Source organism: Stomoxys calcitrans, chromosome 5 (genome assembly GCF_963082655.1).
Source record: "Stomoxys calcitrans chromosome 5, idStoCalc2.1, whole genome shotgun sequence".
In the NCBI taxonomy this organism is placed as follows: Eukaryota; Metazoa; Arthropoda; class Insecta; order Diptera; family Muscidae; genus Stomoxys; species Stomoxys calcitrans.
The window spans coordinates 18,705,047-18,726,683 of NC_081556.1; the positions used below are offsets into that span (position 1 = coordinate 18,705,047).

The 21,637-nt window shown below is 38.4% G+C and overlaps 1 protein-coding gene across 2 annotated transcripts; it reads left to right on the top strand.

Annotated features, from left to right (window-relative positions):
- Nucleotides 1-5,127: 5,127 nt before the first annotated feature.
- LOC106084320 (triple functional domain protein) lies at nucleotides 5,128-21,160 on the top strand. Of its 2 annotated transcripts, none has more exons than XM_013247907.2 (9): nucleotides 5,128-5,409; nucleotides 5,515-5,598; nucleotides 5,658-5,849; nucleotides 11,443-11,535; nucleotides 11,616-11,934; nucleotides 11,993-12,079; nucleotides 19,446-19,550; nucleotides 19,618-19,764; nucleotides 20,159-21,160. In XM_013247907.2, exons 1-9 carry the CDS (start codon nucleotides 5,198-5,200, stop codon nucleotides 20,900-20,902), a joined length of 1,983 nt encoding a protein of 660 aa, XP_013103361.2. In that variant the 5' UTR covers nucleotides 5,128-5,197; the 3' UTR covers nucleotides 20,903-21,160. The 2 variants fall into 2 exon arrangements, with proteins under 2 accessions (XP_013103361.2, XP_013103360.2); XM_013247906.2 differs by having other exon boundaries at nucleotides 5,130-5,409; nucleotides 11,613-11,934.
- The last annotated feature ends 477 nt before the right edge of the window (nucleotides 21,161-21,637 follow it).

Here is a 21,637-nt window from a genome sequence, read left to right on the forward strand (position 1 = left end):
GGGGCTAAAGAAGTAAAATAGGGAGATCGGTTTATATGGGAGCTGTATCAGGAGATAGACGAAGTTAGACCATATTTGACATGTATGTTGAAGGCAATGGGAGAAGCCGTTGTTCAAAATTTCAGCCAAATCGGATAATAATTGCGCTCTTTAGAGGCTCAAAAAGTCAAGATTGCAGATCGGTTTATAGGGCACCTATATCAGGTTATACACCGATTTGAAACATATTTGGCACAATTGTTAGCAGTCATAACAAAACACTTCATGCAAAATTTCAGCCATGTAGGATAAGAATTACGCCCTCTAGTGGCTCAAGAATTCAAGGCCCAAGATAGGTTTATATGGAAGCTACACCAGTTTATGGATCGATTTGAACCATACTGAGTACATTAGTTGGAAGTTATAATAAAAGATGCCATGCAAAATTTCAGCCAAATCGGATAATAATTGCGCCCTCTAGAGGCTCAAGAAGTCAAGGCCCAAGATAGGTTTATATGGAAGCTACACCAGTTTATGGACCGATTTCAACCACACTTTCCAAAGTTGTTGGAAACCATAACAAAACACCTCATGCAAAATTTCAGCCAAATCGGATTCGAAATGCGCCCTCTAGTGGCTCAAGAAGTCAAGATCGATTTATATGGCAGCTATAACAAAACATGGACCGATATGACCCATTTAAAATCCCAACCGTCCTACACTAATAAGAAGTATTTGTGCAAACTTTCAAGTGCCTAGCTTTACTCCTTCAAAAGTTTGTATGTGCTTTTGACAGACAGACGGACGGACACGGCAAGATCGACTTAAAATATCAGGACGATCAAGAATATATGTGCTTTATGGGGTCTTAGATTAACATTTCGAGGAGTTACAAACATAATGACGAAATTAGTATACCCCCATCCTATGGTAAAGGGTATAAGAACAATATTTTTCGTAAACAAACAAAAAGCATTAAACAACTCAGCAAACGGGTGCCTGCTCGGTGTGGCGGTTGTTTCATTTTCATTGTCTACTGCTGCTCTCGGGTTTTTCTCTGTCACTCTCTCTACTATTACTCTTAAAGACAATTGTAATAATTTTGCCGACGCGGAATTTTGAACTCATGATCTCATGAGGCTTCAAGAAGTCAACTCAGGAGATCGGTTTATGAGGGAGCTATATAAATTTATAGACTGATTTGGACCGGACTTTGCACAGTTGTTGGAAGTCATAACAGAACGCTATGTGCAAAATTTAATCCAAATCGAACAAAAACTACAGCTTGAAAGGGCTTAAGAAGTCAGATCGGGAGATTGGTTTATATGGGAGCTATATCAGATTGAAAACCGATTCGTTCCCCTTTCCATTCCCTCTTCGTGTGCAGTGGTTAACACTCTTACTTTCTTGTCGTGTCATGCCGCGCTTTAAGGCATAACACTAAACAGTAGGGGTATTCACGATAAGAGAATAGGTTTGAATGCACTTTACACACTTATAACGTTTCTAATTAGCACAATTTTTGGTGAGTTAAGAATACTTTTTGCTAACATACGAGGGTTAGGTTCGAAATTTTTCGCGGTATAGTCTCATTTTCATTATCATCGACCTCATGTCCACGCTTTATGTGAAAACCAGGTGGGTGAATATTCTGATCCACAGGATTTTCACATTCCATCACACTCTGTCTCTTTTCATCCGCCACAGAGGCCTTGTGCTATATGTACGTAATGATATAGTGTTCCATAGGCAGCAACATTTGGGCTCAAAATATCCAAAATTTAATTCCATTTGAGATTGCAACACAAGTACTTTTCTTAGAATTTTTATATAGAAGTCCCAACTCGGAAGGGGAGGCTTCCTTAAGACGCTTTGATTCCGTTTTTGACTTATTTACTACAATCTTAGAGAATTTTTCGGAGAGTGAAATATAAACCACTTAAAAAAATTAAAACGAAATAAAGGGTGATTTTTTAGCTATTATCTTTTTGGCAACACTAGTTTATACAGCTCACGCACGTTTCGTTTCGTGTTTTGTTTCACTGTCGAACAACTTCATCTTCAGTCTAAATTTAACCATAAATCGTCTTACAAACGAACAACGCTTGCAAATTATTGAATTTTGTTAAGTAAGTTCATCGCGAGCTTCTTCTTCTTCAGCGACAAAGCTAATTTTTGGCTCAATGGGTATGTAAATAACCAGAATTGCCGATTTTTGAGTGAAGATCTGCCAGAAGCATTGCAAGAGCTACCAATTCATCCAGAAAAAGTCACAGTTTGATACGGTTTATGGGCTGGTGACATCATTGGACCGTACTTCTTCAAAGATGGTGTGAATCGTAACGTAACTGTAAATGGTGATCCCTACCGGGAGATGACATCCAAATTTTTTTTTGCCCAAAATGCAAGAGCTTGTCTTGCATGACATATGGTTTCAACAAGACGGTGCCACACGCGTTACAATGGACTTATTGAGAGGCGAGGTCGGTGAACATTTTACTTCACGTTCGGGATCGGTCAAATGGCCGCCTAGATTGTGCGATTTAACGCCTTTAGATTATTTTTTGTGGGGCAATGTTAAAGCTCATGTCTATTCAGACAAGCATTTATTGAGGCATTTATTGTTGTTATACCAGCCGAAATGTTGAAAAGAGTATGCCAAAATTGGACTAAGCGGATGGAACATTTAAGGCGCAGTCACGGTCATCATTTGCATGAAATGATCTCCAAACATTTAATTTTATGGACCGTACTATCGATTCAAATAGATTTCATGAATTTTTCTGCATTTTAGGTATTTTTATACCCACCCCGGAAGGATGAGGGTATATTCATTTTGTCATTCCGTTTGCAACACATCGAAATATCCATTTGCGACCCTATGAAATAAAGGGTGATTTTTTTGAGGTTAGGATTTTCATGCATTAGTATTTGACAGATCACGTGGGATTTCAGACATGGTGTCAAAGAGAAAGATGTTCAGTATGCTTTGACATTTCATCATGAATAGACTTACTAACGAGCAACGCTTGCAAATCATTGAATTTTATTACCAAAATCAGTGTTCGGTTCGAAATGTGTTCATTCACCGTAACGTTGCGTCCAACAGCATCTTTGAAAAAATACGGTCCAATGATTCCACCAGCGTACAAACCACACCAAACAGTGCATTTTTCGGGATGCATGGGCAGTTCTTGAACGGCTTCTGGTTGCTCTTCACTCCAAATGCGGCAATTTTGCTTATTTACGTAGCCATTCAACCAGAAATGAGCCTCATCGCTGAACAAAATTTGTCAAAATTTGAACACATTTCGAACCGAACACTGATTTTGGTAATAAAATTCAATGATTTGCAAGCGTTGCTCGTTAGTAAGTCTATTCATGATGAAATGTCAAAGCATACTGAGCATCTTTCTCTTTGACACCATGTCTGAAATCCCACGTGATCTGTCAAATACTAATGCATGAAAATCCTAACCTCAAAAAAATCACCCTTTATATATATTTCGGGTCGTCGTATAAATCTACGACAATCTAGCCATGTCCGTCCATCTGTCTGTTGAAATCACGCTACAGTCTTTTAAAATAGAGATATTGAGCTGAAACCTTGCACAGGTTCCTTTTTTGTCGATAAGCAGTTCAAGTTCGAAGAGGGGCTATATCGGACTATATCTTGATATGGCGCCTATATAGGTCTTAGGCTCATAAAAGCCACATTTATTATCCGATTTTGCTGAAATTTGGTATATGTTAGGTCAACCAACATCCTCCTTTAATTTGGCCTAGATCGGTGCAGATTAGGATATAGCTGCCATATAGACCGATCTCTCGATTTAAGGTCTTGGACCCATAAAAGGCTTATTTATTGTCCGATTTCGCTGAAATTTGGCACAGTGAGTTGTGTTAGACTCTACGACATCCTTCTTCGATTTTGGCCTAGATCGGTCCAGATTTGGATATAGCTGTCTTATAGAACGATCTCTCGATTTAAGGTCTTGGACCCATAAAAGGCTTATTTATTGTCCGATTTCTCTGAAATTTGGCACAATGAGTTGTGTTAGACTCTACGACATCCTTCTTCAATTTGGCCCAGATCGGCGCAGATTTAAATATAGCTGCCATATAGACCGATCTCTCGATTTAAGGTTTTGGGCCCATAAAAGGAGCATTTATTGTCCGATGTCGCTGAAATTTGGGATAGTGAGTTGTGTTAGGGCCTTCGACATATTTCTGTGATTCGGCTCAGATCGGTTCTGATTTGGATATAGCTGCCATATAGACCGATATCTCGATTTAATGTCTTATACCCATAAAAGGCTTATTTCTTGTCCGATTTTGCCGAGATTTGACACAGTGAGTTGAGTTAGGCCCTTCGACATCCCACTTCAATTTGGCCCAGATCGGTTCGGATTTGGATATAGGTGCAATATAGACCGATCTCTCGATTTAAGGTCTTGGGCCTATAAAAGGGGCATTTATTGTCCGATTTTGCCGAGATTTGGGATAGTGAGTTGAGTTAGACCCTTCGACATCCCACTTCAATTTGGTCCAGATCGGTTGGAATTTGGATATAGCTGTCATATAGGCCGATCTCCCGATTTAAGGTCTTGGCCCTGTAAAAGCCACATTTATTATCCGATTTCGCCGAAATTTGGGATAGCGAGTTGAGTTAGACCCTTCGACATCCCACTTCAATTTGGTCCAGATCGGTTCGGATTTGGATATAGCTGCCATATAGGCCGATCTCCCGATTTAAGGTCTTGGCCCTGTAAAAGCCACATTTATTATCCGATTTCGGCCCGGCCTAACTTATAGCTTTTTTACCTGTGTTTTTCTTTTTTTTCTTAAACTTTCCTATATGTCATAAAAAATCACCCTTTATATTTCATTTGACTACACGTAGTCATCGAAATCGGTTAAAAAGGTAACCCGTCATACACATGTAATCCAAAATTCATCTTTATCAAGGCAAGAGCCCTTATTGTTCATTATTGCATAAAAATAATTGCGTTGAAGGGTATTTTTATCTCTGTCAAGAGAAACTCACTATGGTTATCTGATAAAATTCTGCTAAAGCGGTTGAAATATAAAAGTAGAATATAACCGATAAGCGCTGTGTAGTTCACAAATGATATCTGCACTCTCTCATGGGCAATTAATAGAAAACTGGCTCATTCGGTAGTTGAAAGTCTTTGTAGTAGAAGGCTGAACGGCTGAAATGGATTTGCAAGCCGAAAGTTTACACACATCCAAAACAGAAAATTTAGGTTTAGCAAACAGCTCAAGATGTTTAGAAAAGGAGACAGATATTGGCCAAGATCGAATGAATATGAACTGTGATGAAATGGCAGAGGAAGCTAATGAATTTCAGAGAAGGAGAAAATTAATAATTGAAACGGCACGTAGGCAATCAATTGAAATGGAAAATAGGTAAGTTAAAAAAAGGGAAAAATTTATACAAAGTGATAGAAAATTTTACAAATAAAGCAATTTTATTAAACGGCACTATGGTTTTGTTGTTTTATTTTATGTTAGTTGTTTTTGTATTCCCATCAATACTTTGCAACAACCCGTACAACCCATGGAAGAAGATTACCCTTGTACCACCATTGCCAGTAGGTATGAACAAATTCTACATCTATTTGAAAGATTATCTATATCCCATTTCTCTTTATCAGTTCTGCTATTCAACAAGATGAAAGCTCATCAATTGAAAACTATGCACCGGAAGATATAAAACTTTTGCGGATTACTGAAGGCGATGAGTCACATGAATCAACGACGACATCAGAAGAAATAAAGAAACCAAATTCCATTTTTGGCTTTAGGAATGCTTTTGCTACACTGCGCAGAGCTTCATTAAGAAAGAGGTAAGTAAATTGGAGAATTGGTATAAGAAAATAAATAAAGTATAAGTAAGGTTATCAGATGGGTTAAATTTTATATACCCTTCACCATGGATTACATTTCTGCACCCTCTACCATATACTAATTTCGTCATTCCGTTTGTAACACATCGAAATGGTGATCTGAGACCCAACAAAGCATATATATTCTTGATCGTCTTGATATTCTAAATTGATTTAGCCCTGTCCGTTCGTCTGTCGAAAGCATGATAATTTTTGAAGGAATAAAACTAGGCGCTTGAAATTTTTGTACGAATACTTTCTATTAGCATAGGTCGGTGGGGATTGTAAATGGACCATATCGATCCATGATTTTATATGGCTGCCATATAAACTGATCCCGTATCTAGACGTCTTGAGCCGCTGGAGGGCGCAACTATTTTCCGATTTGACTGACATTTTGCGCGAAGTGTTTTGTTTTAACTTCAGGCAACTGTGCCAAGTATAGTTCATTAACTGATATAGCTCCCATATTAACCGATCTCAGATCTTGACTTCTTGAGCCGCTAGAGGGCGCAATTATTATCCAATTTGGCTGAAATTTTGCATGAATTGTTTTGTTTTAACTTTCAACAACTGTGTCATGTGTGGTCCAAAATTGTTCAAAACCTGATATGGCTCCCATATAAACCGATCTCAAATCTTGATTTCTTAAACCGCTAGAGGGCGCAATTATTATCCAATTTGGCTGAAATTTTGCATGAATTGTTTTGTTTGTTGTTGTTCAAAACCTGATATGGCTCCCATATAAACCGATCTCGGATCTTGAATTCTTAAACCGCTAGAGGGCGTAATATGATTTTCAACAACTGTGCAAAGTATGGTTCAAATCGGTTTATAACCTGATATAGCTCCCTTATAAACCGATCTCAAATCTTGATTTCTTTAACCGCTAGAGGGCGCAATTATTATCCAATTTGGCTGAAATTTGGCATGAAGTGTTTTGTTATGACTTTCAACAACTGTCCCAAGTATGGTCCAAATCGGTTCATAAGCTGATATAGCTCCCTTATGAACTGATCTCAAATCTTGATTTCATAAACCGCTAGAGTGCGCAATTATTAACCAATATGGCTGAAATTTAGCATGAAGTGTTTTGTTATGACTTCCAACAACTGTGCCAAGTATGGCCCAAATCGGTTCATAAGCTGATATAGCTCTAGCTCCCATACAAACCGATTTCGGATCTTGAATTCTTAAACCGCTAGAGGGCGCACTTATTATCCAATTTGGCTGAAATCTAGCATGAAGTGTTTTGTTATGACTTTCGACAACTGTGCCAAGTATAGTTCAAATCGGTTCATAACCTGATATGGCTCCCATATAAACCGATCTCGGATCTAGACTTCTTAAACAGCTAAAGGGCGCAATTATTATCCGATTTGACTGAAATTTAGCATGAAGTGTTTTGTAATAACTTCCAAAAACTGTGCCATAAAAAACCATTCCTAGTTTTTACTTCTTGAGCCCTTAAAGTGAGCATTAAATTTACCCACCACCATACACAGAAAAAACAAGTAAAAGCGTGCCAAGTTCGACCGGGCCTAATCTTGGGAACCCACCACCATAGATTCTGCCAAAAATTTATACAAAATAAATTTAATTGAAGGGCATAATTATATTCTACATACTAAACTTCTGTCAAACCAGCAAAAAATTGAAGCTTCTAGGAACCGAATAACGATGAACGAGAGACCGATGTACATGGAAGCTATATCAGGTTATAGACTGATTTGGACCGTATTTGGCACAATTGTTGGAAGTCGTAATACAACACCGTATGCAAAATTTAAGGCAAATCGGACAAAATTTGGGGCTCAAGGGGTCTGATCGGAAGATCGGTTTATATGGGAGCTAAATCAGGTTATAGACCGATTGGAGCCACACCTGGCACAATTGTTGAAAATCATTAGAGAACACTACGTGCAAAATTTCAAATCGGACAAAAATTGCGGCTTCCAGGAGCTCAAGAAGTCAAATCGGGAGATCGGTTTATATGGGAGCTATATCCAAATCCGAACCGATATGGCCGATTTGCAAACCCCAACGACTTACATCGATATTAAGTGGAATCGGTATATCAAATTATATAGCCGGTCAATAAACTCCACATAAACAGATTCCCGGATTTGACTTCTTGAATTCCTACAAACCTTAGTTTTCATCCGATTTGGCTGAAATTTGGCACAAAGACTTCTGTTCTGACTTGCGACATCATTGCTGAGTATGATCCAAATCGGTCTACAAGCTGATATAGCTCCCATACCAACCGATACCCGGATTTGAAATCTTGAGCCCATAGAAGCCTTAGTTTTTGTTCGATTTGGCTGAAATTTGGCACAAGATCTTCCGTTCTGACTTCCAAAATCAGTGACGAAAATGATCAGAAGCGATATATAAAAAATGATATAGCCCTCATACAAACCGCTCCAGGGAATTGAATTCTGGAGCCTCTAAAATCCTCAACTTTCATCCGATTGGGTTGAAACTTGCCACAATAACTTCTGTTATGACTTCTACGATTGTACGATCCAGTCAATAAACTGGTATAACCCCCATATAAACAGATTACCGGATTTGACTTCTTGAGCCCTTAGAAGCCTCAATTGGCTGAAATTTGGAACAAAGACTTTAGTTATTACTTTCAATATCTATGCCATGTATGATCGGAACCAGTCTATAAACAGATATAGGTCCAATTTAACCCGATTCCCAGTTTTGACTTCTCGAGCCCCTAGGGACTTCAATTTTCACCCGATATGGCTGAAATTTTGTACAAAGACTTCCGTTCTGACTTGCGTCATCAGTGCCGAGTATGATCAGAATCGGTACATAAATATCATTTTATCCTCATACATACGGAATTGACTTCTTGAGCCTCAAAAATCCTCAGCTTTCATCCGATTTGGTTGAAACTTGGCACAAGAACTTCTGATATGACATCGTTGTCGAGTATAATTCGTATCGAACAATGAACTGGTCTACCCCCCATATAAATAGATTCCGAGATTTGACGTCATAGCTTTCACCCGATTTGGCTGAAATTTGGCACAAGAACTTCCGTTCTGATTTCCGACATCAGTGCCGAGTATGATCCGAATCAGTCAAAAAAATTATCAGCGGTGATTATCCCCTCATAATGCTGGCGACATTTGTGAGGTACTATGCCATGTTGAAAGCGTAATGCAAAACCCTAAAGAGGTGCCGCACGCCGTTCGAACTCTGTTACAAAAAAGAGGCCCCCTAACATTGAGCTTAGAATTTAAATCGGTCAGCACTCATTGATATGTGAGAAGTTTCCCCCAGTTCCTTAGTGGAATGTTCATGGGCAAATTTGCAATTTGACTTATGTTAGGCTTCTCGACATCCATGTTTCATATGGGTCACATCGTTCTAAATTTGGATATAGCTGTCAAATAGACTGATCTCCGGATTTAAGATCTTGGGCCCGTAAAAGCCGCATTTGTTATCCGATTTCGCTGAAATCCATGATCGGGCTACATTTCGATATATCTGTCATATAGACCGATCTCCCGATATAAGGTCTTGGGCACATCTATTACCCGATTTCGCTAAAATTTGGCACAGTGAAGTGTGTAAGGCTCCACAATATACCTGTTCAATATTTCCCGGATTTTTCCATAATTGGATATAACAGCTATACAGACCGATCTCCCGATTTAATATCTGGGGTCCGTAAAAGGGACATTTTTTATTAGATTTCACTGAAATTCGCACAATGTATTGTGTTAGGTTCCTCGAAATTTGTGTGGTCAAGATCGGGCTATATTTGGATATATCTACCATATAGACCGATCCCCCGATTCAAAGTCTTGGGCTTAAAAAAGGCTTATTTATTATCCGATTTCGCTGAAATTCGACACAGAGAACTATGTTAGGCTTCTCGGAATCTGGGCCTTATATTATTCAGATCGGTTTATATTTGGATATAGCTGCCATATATACGGATTTTCTGATTTTAGTTCTTGGGCCCATAAAATCTGTGTTTACTACCCAATTTCGCTGAATTTTGGCACGGTGAGCTGTATTAGGCTCTTCGATATGCGATTTCAATAAGGCTCCTATCGGTCTATTAGAGGATATATTGTAGTTGCCATAGAGACCGATCTCCCGATTTAATGTCTTGAGGCCATAAAAAACTCATTTAATATGCGATTTCGCTGAAATTTGGCTATGCTAGGCTTTTCAAGTTCTGTGCCATATTTGGTTTAGATCAGATACTAGTCCCCCGATTTAAGGTTTTGAGCCCATAAAAGGTGTATTTATTACCCAATTTGACACAGTGAGCTGTGCTAGGCTCTTCGATATCTGTGTTCAATATGGTGTCAATCTTTCCATATTTGGATATAGCTGCCAAATAGACCGAACTTGCGATTTAAGGTGCATTTATTATTCAATTTTGCTGAAATTTGATACAACCTGTTGCGTTAGGCTACTTGATATTCGTAACGAGTATTGTCAAAATCGGGCTATGTTTGGTTATAGCTGTCATGTAGACCGATCTCTCGATTTAAGGTAGTGGGCCCAATTTCGCTGAAATTTAGCACAGAGAACTTTGTTAGGCTTCTCGCTATTCTTGCCCTATATGGTCCTTATTGGACTATATCTGGATATAGCTGCTATATTTCGCTGTAATTTTGCACAATGTGCTGTGTTAGGTCCTTCGACATCTGCATTCAAAATGGCCTCCATTGGTTTATATTTGGATTTAGCTACCATAGAGACCAAACTCCCGTTTTAAGGTTTTGAGTCCATAAAAGTCTCATTTATTTTGCGATTTTGCTGAAATTTGGCATAATAACCTATGTTGGGCTTTTCGAAATGTTGCCAACTCGGTTACCAGGATCACAATCCATTGACATAACAGAAGTTCCAAGTATGTTCCTTACCATGTAGCCTGATGTAGCTCATTTATAAACCAATCCGTTGATTTGACTCGTAAAGCCTCTAAAGGGCTAAATTAAAATATTGCACGCCGTTTTCTGTTATGTCTTTGGAAATACTTGAAATCTGTGGTTATTACCCTCTTTGTGATCACACCAAAACAAGCTTCGATATGAAAGAAAATTCCAATGTTTTTAGATGAATATAATGTTTATCAGGGCAGGGAATTCTCCAGCCGAGAATTAAAAGACATTGTTATCATTTTAAAGAATGAGGTCTATAAAAATTTCTAAGAGCGGTGGGGTGTAGATTATCAAAAATTGGGCCTATTCCCAGTTTAGTTCATACGTTCTCATTTCTTTGTTAAAATTGGTTATTCACCTCTTTGTGAACATCTAAACAAGCTTCGATATGAAAAAAATTGTCCACGTTTTGGATGATGAATATAATAAAATAATTTTTATCAGGGCAGGGAATTCTCCAGCGGGTAATTTCCAGAAATTGTTATCATTTTAAAGTATGGCGTTTATAAACACTTCTAAGAGCTATGTGGTGTAGGGTATAAAAGGTTGGGCCTTACCCCAGTCAGGTTCATACCTTCTCATTTCTTTGTTAAAATTAAAATTTGTTGTTTATTTTTCTTGCCCTTTAGAAAAACTGTGCAGCGTTCCCAAACCAACGCAAAATCCCAGCCAATTGTTGTACACAATAGTCGCACTTCACTACCCATCTGCCCCGCCAATGAGTAAGTAATGCTAGAGCCATTATCTTTTATAACCACAGCCATATTTTTAAGTGATTTACAATTTATTTTCGAAACAGAAGTAATGAAAATAAAAAACTGAGTACTAATGAATCAACTCAGCCCATATTGGAATCCATTCTACCCGCTATTCAACCTATATTAGATGAATTTATTGAGACAGAAAAAGCCTATGTGGAGAGTCTATGTGGTGGCTTAAATAACTACAGCGATATATTTGAAAGGCTCGATTTACCCCAAGAACTGAGGGGGAAAGAATTTGAATTGCTGGGTAATATAGAGCAAATTAAGGAGCTCCATCGTAGTCATATTCTGCCAATGCTTGAAACCAACCGCCTAAATGGGGAGCAAATTTTCAATGAATTATTGCAATTAATTAAGGTAAGATCGCCTTACAACAATGATTAAATGGAAAAACTTTAATGAGCATTAATTTTAGGATAATCAATTTCATATTTATGTTATCTACACTATAAACAAACGTAGGGGTATGGATTTGGTGGGCAAGCACAAAACATATTTTCAGGTATGTAAAACGCAAATGTCTCTAAATTTGCAGATATTTTAGTAACTGAAAACATTTTCTTCCATTTTTTATAATTTCTAATTCTTAGTATATAAAACTGATTTCTGATCTCATAAAATAAGACTTTAGTCATAAAGGGTGATTTTTTTGAGGTTAGGATTTTCATGCATTAGTATTTGACAGATCACGTGGGATTTCAGACATGGTGTCAAAGAGAAAGATGCTCAGTATGCTTTGACATTTCATCATGAATAGACTTACTAACGAGCAACGCTTGCAAATCATTTTCAGTGAATGGGCCCTAGAAAAGTTGGCAGAAAATCCGCTTTTTTATCGACAAATTTTGTTCAGCGATGAGGCTCATTTCTGGTTGAATGGCTACGTAAATAAGCAAAATTGCCGCATTTGGAGTGAAGAGCAACCAGAAGCCGTTCAAGAACTGCCCATGCATCCCGAAAAATGCACTGTTTGGTGTGGTTTGTACGCTGGTGGAATCATTGGACCGTATTTTTTCAAAGATGCTGTTGGACGCAACGTTACGGTGAATGAACACATTTCGAACCGAACACTGATTTTGGTAATAAAATTCAATGATTTGCAAGCGTTGCTCGTTAGTAAGTCTATTCATGATGAAATGTCAAAGCATACTGAGCATCTTTCTCTTTGACACCATGTCTGAAATCCCACGTGATCTGTCAAATACTAATGCATGAAAATCCTAACCTCAAAAAAATCACCCTTTATATAGCCGCTTTATGGACTGATCTCTTGACTTAAATTCTTGAGGCAATAAATTGCTAATTTTTTAACCCATGTTTAGATTTAGATATAGCTGCCATATAGACCGACCGCTCGACCTCCCTATATAGGGTATTAACGCCATAAAATATCCATTTATTACCCGATTTTAATGGAATTTGGCACAGCGAGTTTTAGAAGACCTTCACCCATTCCTGTCAAATGTGGTGCAGATCGCAATATATTTGGATATAGCTGCCATATAGACCGATCTCCCGATATAGAGTGTTGAGCTTTTAAAAGGAGCATTTCTCATCCTTTACACCTTTTTGTTGAACGTTGTCCAGATCGGACCTTATTTAAATATAGCTGCCGATATAGACCGATCTCACGATACAGAGTATGGAGCCCATAAGAGGAGCATTTTTCATTCGATTTCAATGAAATTGTCTAAGTGACCTTTGTTAGACCTCTTCTCCCATTCCTGGGAGATGTGGTCTAGATCGGACCATAATTGGATATGGCTGCCATATAGACCAATCTCACGATACAGAGTGTGGAGGCCATTTTTCATCCCATTTCGATAAAAATTTGGCACAGTGACCTTTGGTAGACCCCTATCCATTCCTGTGATATGTGGATAAGTGTGTGTGTGTGTGTTTGTAAAATAAAGCTGCCATTTGGACCGATCCCTCGATAACGAGTGTGAAGCCCATAAGAGGAGTATTTTTCATCCGAGTGAGCTTTGGTAGACCCCTATCCATTACTGTGAGATGTGGTGGAGATCGGACAATATTTGGATATAGCTGTCATAAAGATCGATCTCCCAGTTTAGAGTATTGAGCCCATAAGAGAAACATTGTTCATCCAAATTCGATGAAATTTGGCACAGTGAGCTTATCCATTCCAGCCCTAATTCCTGTGAGATTTGGTCCAGATCGTCCCATATTTCGATAAAGCTGCCTTCTAGACCGATCTCCCGATGCAGAGTGTGGAGGCCATTTTTCATCCCATTTCGATAAAATTTGGCACAGTGACCTTTGGTAGACCCCTACCCATTCCTGTGATATGTGGATAAATGTGTGTGTGTGTGTGTGTAAGATAAAGCTGCCATTTGGACCGATCCCTCGATAACGAGAGTGGAGCCCATAAGAGGAGTATTTTTCATCCGAGTGAGCTTTGGTAGACCCCTATCCATTCTTGCGAGATGTGGTCCAGATCGTCCCATATTTCGACAAAGCTGCCATATAGACTGATCTCCCAATAAAGAATGTTGAGCCCTTAAAACGAGCATTTTTTTTTGCACAGTGAGTTTTGGTAGACCTCTACACCTTTTTGTGGAATGTTGTTCAGATCGGACCATATTTTGATATAGTTGCCATATTGACGGAGGCCACCGAAGCGCAGAGGTCAGCATGGCCGCCTATGACGCTGAACGCCTGGGTTCGAATCCTTGCAGGAACATTATACAAATTTTCAGCGGTGGTAATCCCCTCCTAATGCTGGCGACAATTGTGAGGTACTTTGCCATGTAAAAACTTCTCCCCAAAGAGGTGTCGCTCTGCGGCACGCCGTTCGAAATCGACTATTAAAAAAAGAGGTCCCTTATCATTGGGCTAAAAAATTGAATCGAGCACTCATTGAAATGTGAGAAGTGTGTCCCTGTTCCTTAATGGAATGTTCTTTGGCAAATTTCAAAATTTCCCATTTGCCATATAGACCGATTTCCCCATATATTGTAGGTTACTGAACACAAAAAGTGCACTCCAGTTTTTTACACCCACCACCATAGCATAGGGGTATACTAGTCTAGTCATTCCGTTTGTAACACCTCGAAATATTTGCCTAAGACCTATATTCTTGATCGTCTCGATGTCTTTAATCGGTCTAGCCATGTCCGTCCGTCCATCTGTTGAAATCACGTTAGCGGTCGAACGCTTAAAGCTAGCTGCTTGAAGTTTTGCACAAATACATAATATTGATGTAGGTCGTTAGGGACATATCGGTTCAGATTTAGATATGGCTCCCATATAAACCGATCTCCCGATTACACTTCTGGAGCCCCTATAAGGTCCAGTTTTTGTCCGATTTGGCTGTAGCAAGCAGTGTTCTGTTATAACTGCATACACGCAGTGTTCTGTTATGACTTCCAACAACTGTGCCAAGTATGGTCCAAATCGGTCTATACCCTGATATAGCTCCCTTATAAACCGATCTCCCGATTTAGGTTCTTGAGCCCTTACAAGCTGTAATTTTTGGCTGATTTGGCTGAAACTTTGCATGTGGAGTTTTCTTACGACTTTCAACAACTGTGATAAGTACGGTCTTAATCGGTCTATAACCTGATATAGCTCCCATATAAACCGCTCTCCAGGTTTGACTTCTTGAGACCCTGAAAGCCTCAATTTATGACTTCCAACAACTGTGCCAAGTACGGTCCGATTCGGTCTTTAACCTGATATAGCTTCCATGTAAACAGGTCTCTCGAGCATCCTTGTTCGGTTCCCAGAAGCTTTAATTTTTGCTGGTTTGACAGAAGTTTGGTATGTACAATAAAATTATGCGCTACAACTGTATAAACTTTTAGCAGAATCCATGGCGGTGGGTTCCCAAGATTTGGCCCGGCCGAACCTAGCGGGCTTTTGCTTTTTTTTTAATTTAATTTTTTTGTGGTCTGATCGGCGCAAGACCATATAGTCTGGTGTATACGAAAATCTGATGCGACAAAATCTATTAGCTTCTTTTTATTATCAAACATTGACTTGTGAAGGCTAGCTTTTGGGACCGACCAGGCTCGATTCTGATATCATGATCAGGGCTGAGGATAAATGTTTTCTCGGGTGGTAGTAAAATCGTGTTTGTCTTCTGCCCGGGAATTGACATTTATATAACTTGGGTAATATTGGCCCTTATGCGAATTTAGCTCCTATGCGAATTTGGCTCTTATGCGAATTTGGCTCTTATGCGAATTTGTCTCGTATGTAAATTTGGCTCTTATGCGAATTGTGGATAGAATCTAGCTAATCAATTCAGAGAAAAAAGTTGCTCTATTCGGGTACCGGCCATAACGCCAAAAAATGTATTTGGTGATGTATGTCGATGCACTTACAGATATGTGAGAAGTTTGCCCCTGTTCCTTAGTGGAATGTTCATGGGCAAAATTTGAAATTTACGGAACATTCAGACAAACCGATAAACAAACACAAATTGATTTTTATATATAATACTAGCTGAGCCAGACCCTATGTTGGAGAAATTTACTCTAAATTTAGAAATGTCTGCCAATTTCAGTTGAAAATGCATTCCAATTTTTCTTTGAGTTTTCTAATTTAAACCCCAGTAAAAGTCCTGTTTATTGGTGTGTTGGATACCCAGAGACTTGATCTCAAAGGACTAGGTTAGGTTTAAGTGGCAGTCTGTCATCAGACTCACTTAGACGTTTTCGTCCATTATGATACCACAGGATCAGAAGAAGGAAAATGCCTTCTAGTTCATACCGTTGAACCATCCAGATCGCTTTAAAAATCCCAGTAACTTTCGAATGTTCACATCTGCTAAATCAGACAGGTTTTGGAAAGGGCAAGAAAGGCAACTCTCGCTCTATACACCAGCAAGAGAGTCATTGGCAAAAGTTAGGGATTTAGACCGCGTGTCATGCATTGGGTATATACTGTAGTTGTCAGACATATAATGCTATATGGTGTTATGGTCTGGTGGACGGCACTTTAAAAATCCACCTACTGCTCAATACTTAACCAGATCCAAAGGATGGCTCGTTTGTGCATCACAGCCGCACTGAGGATGACACCATCTGATGCACTGGATTTAATACTCTAATGCCTCTGGACATTGTGGCTACCCAAATTGCAGCGACCACTGCCGTAAGGTTAAGGAAGCTTTCTCATTGGTCATGTGGCGGCTATGGACACTGTGTTATCTTTGATACAATATCCGATGTTACAGGTAGTGTGGATTTCACCCTACCTGAGCCGCTTTTTAATAAAAATTACTGTACCACTACTCTTGAAAGAATCGATTGGAACTACGATATCGCTGGTAACAGAAGTTACCTAGACTTCTATTCGGATAGTTCCAAACTAAACGAACAGGTGGGCTTTGGTGTGTATTCTAAATATCTAGAACTGGTCATATCGAAAAGGTTACCCGACCACTGTATTGTGTATTAAGCGAAGATCCTTGCAATTAAGGAAGTGGTGGAATGGCTAAGATATAATGTCATTACGACGATCTTCTCAGACAGCCCTCGATTGTCGCAGATCTTTCAACGAGATGGCTGAACAATTCAAAATTCACCTGTTCTAGGTGCCGGGCCACAGACATATCCCAGGGAATCAACCTCTCAAGAGTCTTCAGCATTTTATACCCATATTGTAGTGATTCGTCCATAAATCCATTTGGCAGGTTTTGGGGGTGGGTGGCCCTCCTTGGCGATTCTGATACCAAATTTTTAAATTTAGTTTAATGTAAGTGGGGCAACAAAATTGCGCTTAAATCGCCCCTACCCATATCCAAGTTCTGGTGCTTTTTGAAAATTATTGTTAAAACCCTTCTTAGAGTGAGAAAGTAAAAAATGATACCGCAAATAACCGCAACGAAGTCATAACAAAGATAAATAAATTTTGACCACTTTGTCCTCTTTCTGATCATGTTGGCTTCTCCAAATCATCTACATTTACTGGCTGTTTTCAATCGGATCAACTAAAGCCATTTGAAAACGGCCAGTAGATGGCGTTAATTTAAATGTTATTGCTACCACTCGCTTGGAGTAGCTTAACGCCTATAACAATGATCATCATGTGGTAGTTGTCTATAAATGACTATATGACTACATATTATATAGTCATCATTAAGTTTTTTTTTTTAATCAAATCAAATTTTCATATTAAACCATTTTCTTTAGTATTCCCCTCCTAATGCTGGCAACATTTGTGACGTACTATCCCATGTAAGTGTCGCACTCCCCATAGAGGTGTCGCACTGCGGCATGCCGTTCGGACTCGGCTATAAAAAGTATGTCCTTATCATTGAGCTTGAATTGAACTCTGCACTCATTGATATGTGAGAAGTTTTTCTCTGTTCCTTTATGGAATTTTCATGAGCAAAATATGCATTTACATATTAATTAAATCACACAGTGTCCTGTTGGGCCATTACTATTGATCGACTGTTTTGGTGTGAGTTGGTCCGCCAGATATATGAGCAGAATGAAGATATCAGATTCGTAGTCCATAACCTTATACCTTTAATTTAACCCCATATTGTCATGATTGGTGTATGCAGCCGTTTGGTGGAGGGTGTCTTTATGAGGATTGTGCACCACACTCTCTTTGCCACTTGAGCATATATTTGAATAACACACTCTACTCAAAAATATCTATCATTTGATCCCACATTGCTTTAGTTGGTCAAATAATCTATTGGAGGCGTTTATTGGAGGTAAAGCGCCACCTAGATTCTTGAACACAAAGTTTAATGTCATGTTCCTAATTAAATCTCCAATACCTTTCACTTGAGTCTTTTTTAGCATCGATCGAGTAAAATACCTATTTGGGGGTCCTTTTGGGGAAGGAGCGACCCGCAAATACTCAGACATAATTTTGTATGTCATATTCGTAATCTTCTCCCGAATACCTCTCATTTGAGACTCACATTGATATCTTCGTCTAATATGTTTGTTTGGGGAACTTTTGGAGTTGGAGTGGCCCGTGGTTTCCTTAAACCCAACTTTTAATACAATATTCGTATTCTACTCTCCAATACCTTTCATTTGATACCCATATTATCCCGATCGGTCATCGGTTGATTTTGGGTGGTGTTTTTGGGGTAACCGGGAAGGGTACGCACCCTTCCAATATCAACAAATTATATAGCCTATTCCTTCTTCCTGACCATATTCATAATCCACACCCGAATACCTTTCATTCGAGTCCCATATTGTCATTATCTTCCAATATGCCTACTTGAAGGGGTTTTGGTATTGGGGCGGCCCCCTAGGACATCGGTTAATTTTGGGTGGTGTTTTTGGGGTAACCGGGAGGGGTCCGCACCCTTCCAATATCAACAAATTATATAGCCTATTCCTTCTTCCTGACCATATTCATAATCCACACCCGAATACCTTTCATTCGAGTCCCATATTGTCATTATCTTCCTATATGCCTACTTGAAGGGGTTTTGGGATTTGGGCGGCCCCCTAGGTACTTCGACCCAAATTTTCATATAAAATTTGTATTCTACTCCCGAATACACTTCATTTGAGTCCCATAGTGTCCTGATCGGTACACTTTTATTTTTGGGTACTACTTTTGGGGTAAGGGGGAGCGTCCGCCCCCCTTCCGATATTAAAAATCATATAGCCTATGTTTCCTTCCGGACCAACCAACAAAATCTGTGAAAATTTCAAGGTAATCGGTTCAGTCGTTTCTGAGTCTGTTCGGAACAAACAAACACAAATTGAATTTTATATACAAGAGTAGTGAAAATTGTATATCTATGGAAAATGTTATAATTTTTTTTTTTGAAAATGTAAAAATTTTATTTTTATAAAAAATTTAAGAATTTTTTTAATTTTTTTTTTTTTATTTTCATTTAATTTTTTTTTTTTCAGAAATTAGGTAAAGAATTTGGAGATCGTTTGGGTATTGGCAGTTTTCTTTTGAAGCCAATACAGAGATTAGCCCGCTATCCTTTGCTTATAACACAATGCATTTCGGTGAGTAAAACGAACCAAATCCCTATAAATGTTCATTAACATCTGTCTTTTTCTTAAAAACTTTCAGACTCTTTTTAAAACTCAAAATAGTCAAACCAAAGCCTTGCTCACTACCTGCTGTCGCTTAGAAACAAAGCTAAGGAATCTCTTGACAACCATTAATGAATCTGAATGTGTTAATGACATAGAGGATTGTGAAGATATAGAAAATATTGTAAGTTGTGTGTAGTACAATGCAATGCATATGTACAAAACGTATGTACAATACATATGTACAATACATAGTTACCATACATATGTAACAAACATATGTACAACACATATGTACAATACATATGTACAACACATATGTACATCACATATATACAAGACATATTTACAATACATACATATCTACAATATGCAATACATATTTTTACCATATCGCTAAATATGTATGTCCGATTTAAGGGTGTACAATACATACGTACAATACATTTATTAAATACATATGTACAACACATTTGTTCTATACATTTGTTCAATACATATGTACAATACATATGTACAACACATATGTACAATATATATTTTTTTTATTAAATTTTTTCAAATCTTTTCATTTACAGTTAACTACCTTCCGTAGGGTGGGCAAATTTGAAGTTCACGATTATGGCCGTTGGCGGAGTTACAATGGCAAAGTTTTTCTGTTCGACAACTGTTTGATTGTGACAAAAATTGTGGAAAAAATTTTGCACTTCAAACGAAAATATTACTGCGATACAGTGAAAATTGGCATAATTGATAATGGCTTCACTTTGTACACCGGTCCTCGATATGAAAACAAATGCAATTTTCTAGCCACAAATGCAGAGCAAGTGGAAATTTGGGTCAAAATGCTGCACGAAGTCATCACCACAGATCGAAGTGGTGCGAGTGATATTGAATCTATGGGAACACTGGATGATAAAAGTGAACAATACATTCCCATAGGCTACCAGAAGGTTAGTGAGTTTCGTATTTTCGATCATACTATGAATCGAAAATATTTGGCGCGGGTGTTTCTATTCCCCGAATGCATTACCTATGCCGAGAGCAAACGTGAACGCCTAATACTGCGTGGTACCTATCCCTTCGATCATTTGGGCATATCGCCCACAGATGAATCCTTCACCTTGTTCTATGATCGCCGCCACCAGCAGGAGTGCGATTTTATGGGTAAACCGAAACTGATCAAAGTCTGGATGAATTTGATTCATGAACAAATTTCGCAACACTTCAGAATGAAAATGATGCGTTTGGCTGAAAATTCCAAAGAGTTGGAGCACATCCTAGAGGCTAATGATGAAATGGAACAGGAACATATTATATAACAGTTATTATAGATCATAGGTGTAAAGTAAAGAAATCTAGTCAACAGTGGTAAAAAAATGTTTACGATGAGATTTTAAACGCTGCATTGGCATTACCTTTTTTTAAAATGATCAAGAGTGTGCTTTTTTCATTCAGTGTTTTGCAAAGTGAAAGCTTTTTTGCTGTTGTACATGAATTTTACATTGAGAGTAACTGTTGTTCGATAATGTAAGCTGATAAACTGTAAATAAATGTAATTCTTTTTGTAATGTTGTCAAGTTTTTGTTTTTCCCATAGTCAAAACTTCATTTGTATAGGAAATTTTTTCGGGTTTTTATTTCTATAGTAAATCTATAGAAATAAAATGGTCGATTAATATGTATGGGTTGGAGCGGTTTTTGGGGCTGGGACTGACAGACACTCCGCAACTTTGCCCTAAAAATAGGTATGAAATGCGTTCTTTACTACCAAAAATCTTTCATTTAGGCGCCATATTGATACGTTCGGCAAATAAGTTCAGTTAAGGGAGTGCGTTAGGGTTTACCCACAAACCCCAAAACTGCATTCTTTTTCTACTCTCAAATGCCTTTTATTTGAGTCCCAAATTGTCATGATGGGCCAAATAACTTATTTGAGGTGATTTAATTTGAGTCCCAAATTGTCATGATGGGCCAAATAACCTCTTTGAGGTGATTTAAGGAGGTTAAGCGCCACCTAGATACCTTACCACAAATTTAAATGGCATTTTCCTAATC

Excerpts from the sequence above, each read along its gene's own strand:
- LOC106084320 (XM_013247906.2), top strand. The coding sequence starts at position 5,198 with ATGGATTTGCAAGCCGAAAGTTTACACACATCCAAAACAGAAAATTTA. Across the intron at positions 5,599-5,657 it reads TGTACCACCATTGCCAGTAG|TTCTGCTATTCAACAAGATG; the intron begins GTATGAACAAAT and ends TCTCTTTATCAG. Across the intron at positions 12,080-19,445 it reads AGCACAAAACATATTTTCAG|AAATTAGGTAAAGAATTTGG; the intron begins GTATGTAAAACG and ends TTTTTTTTTCAG.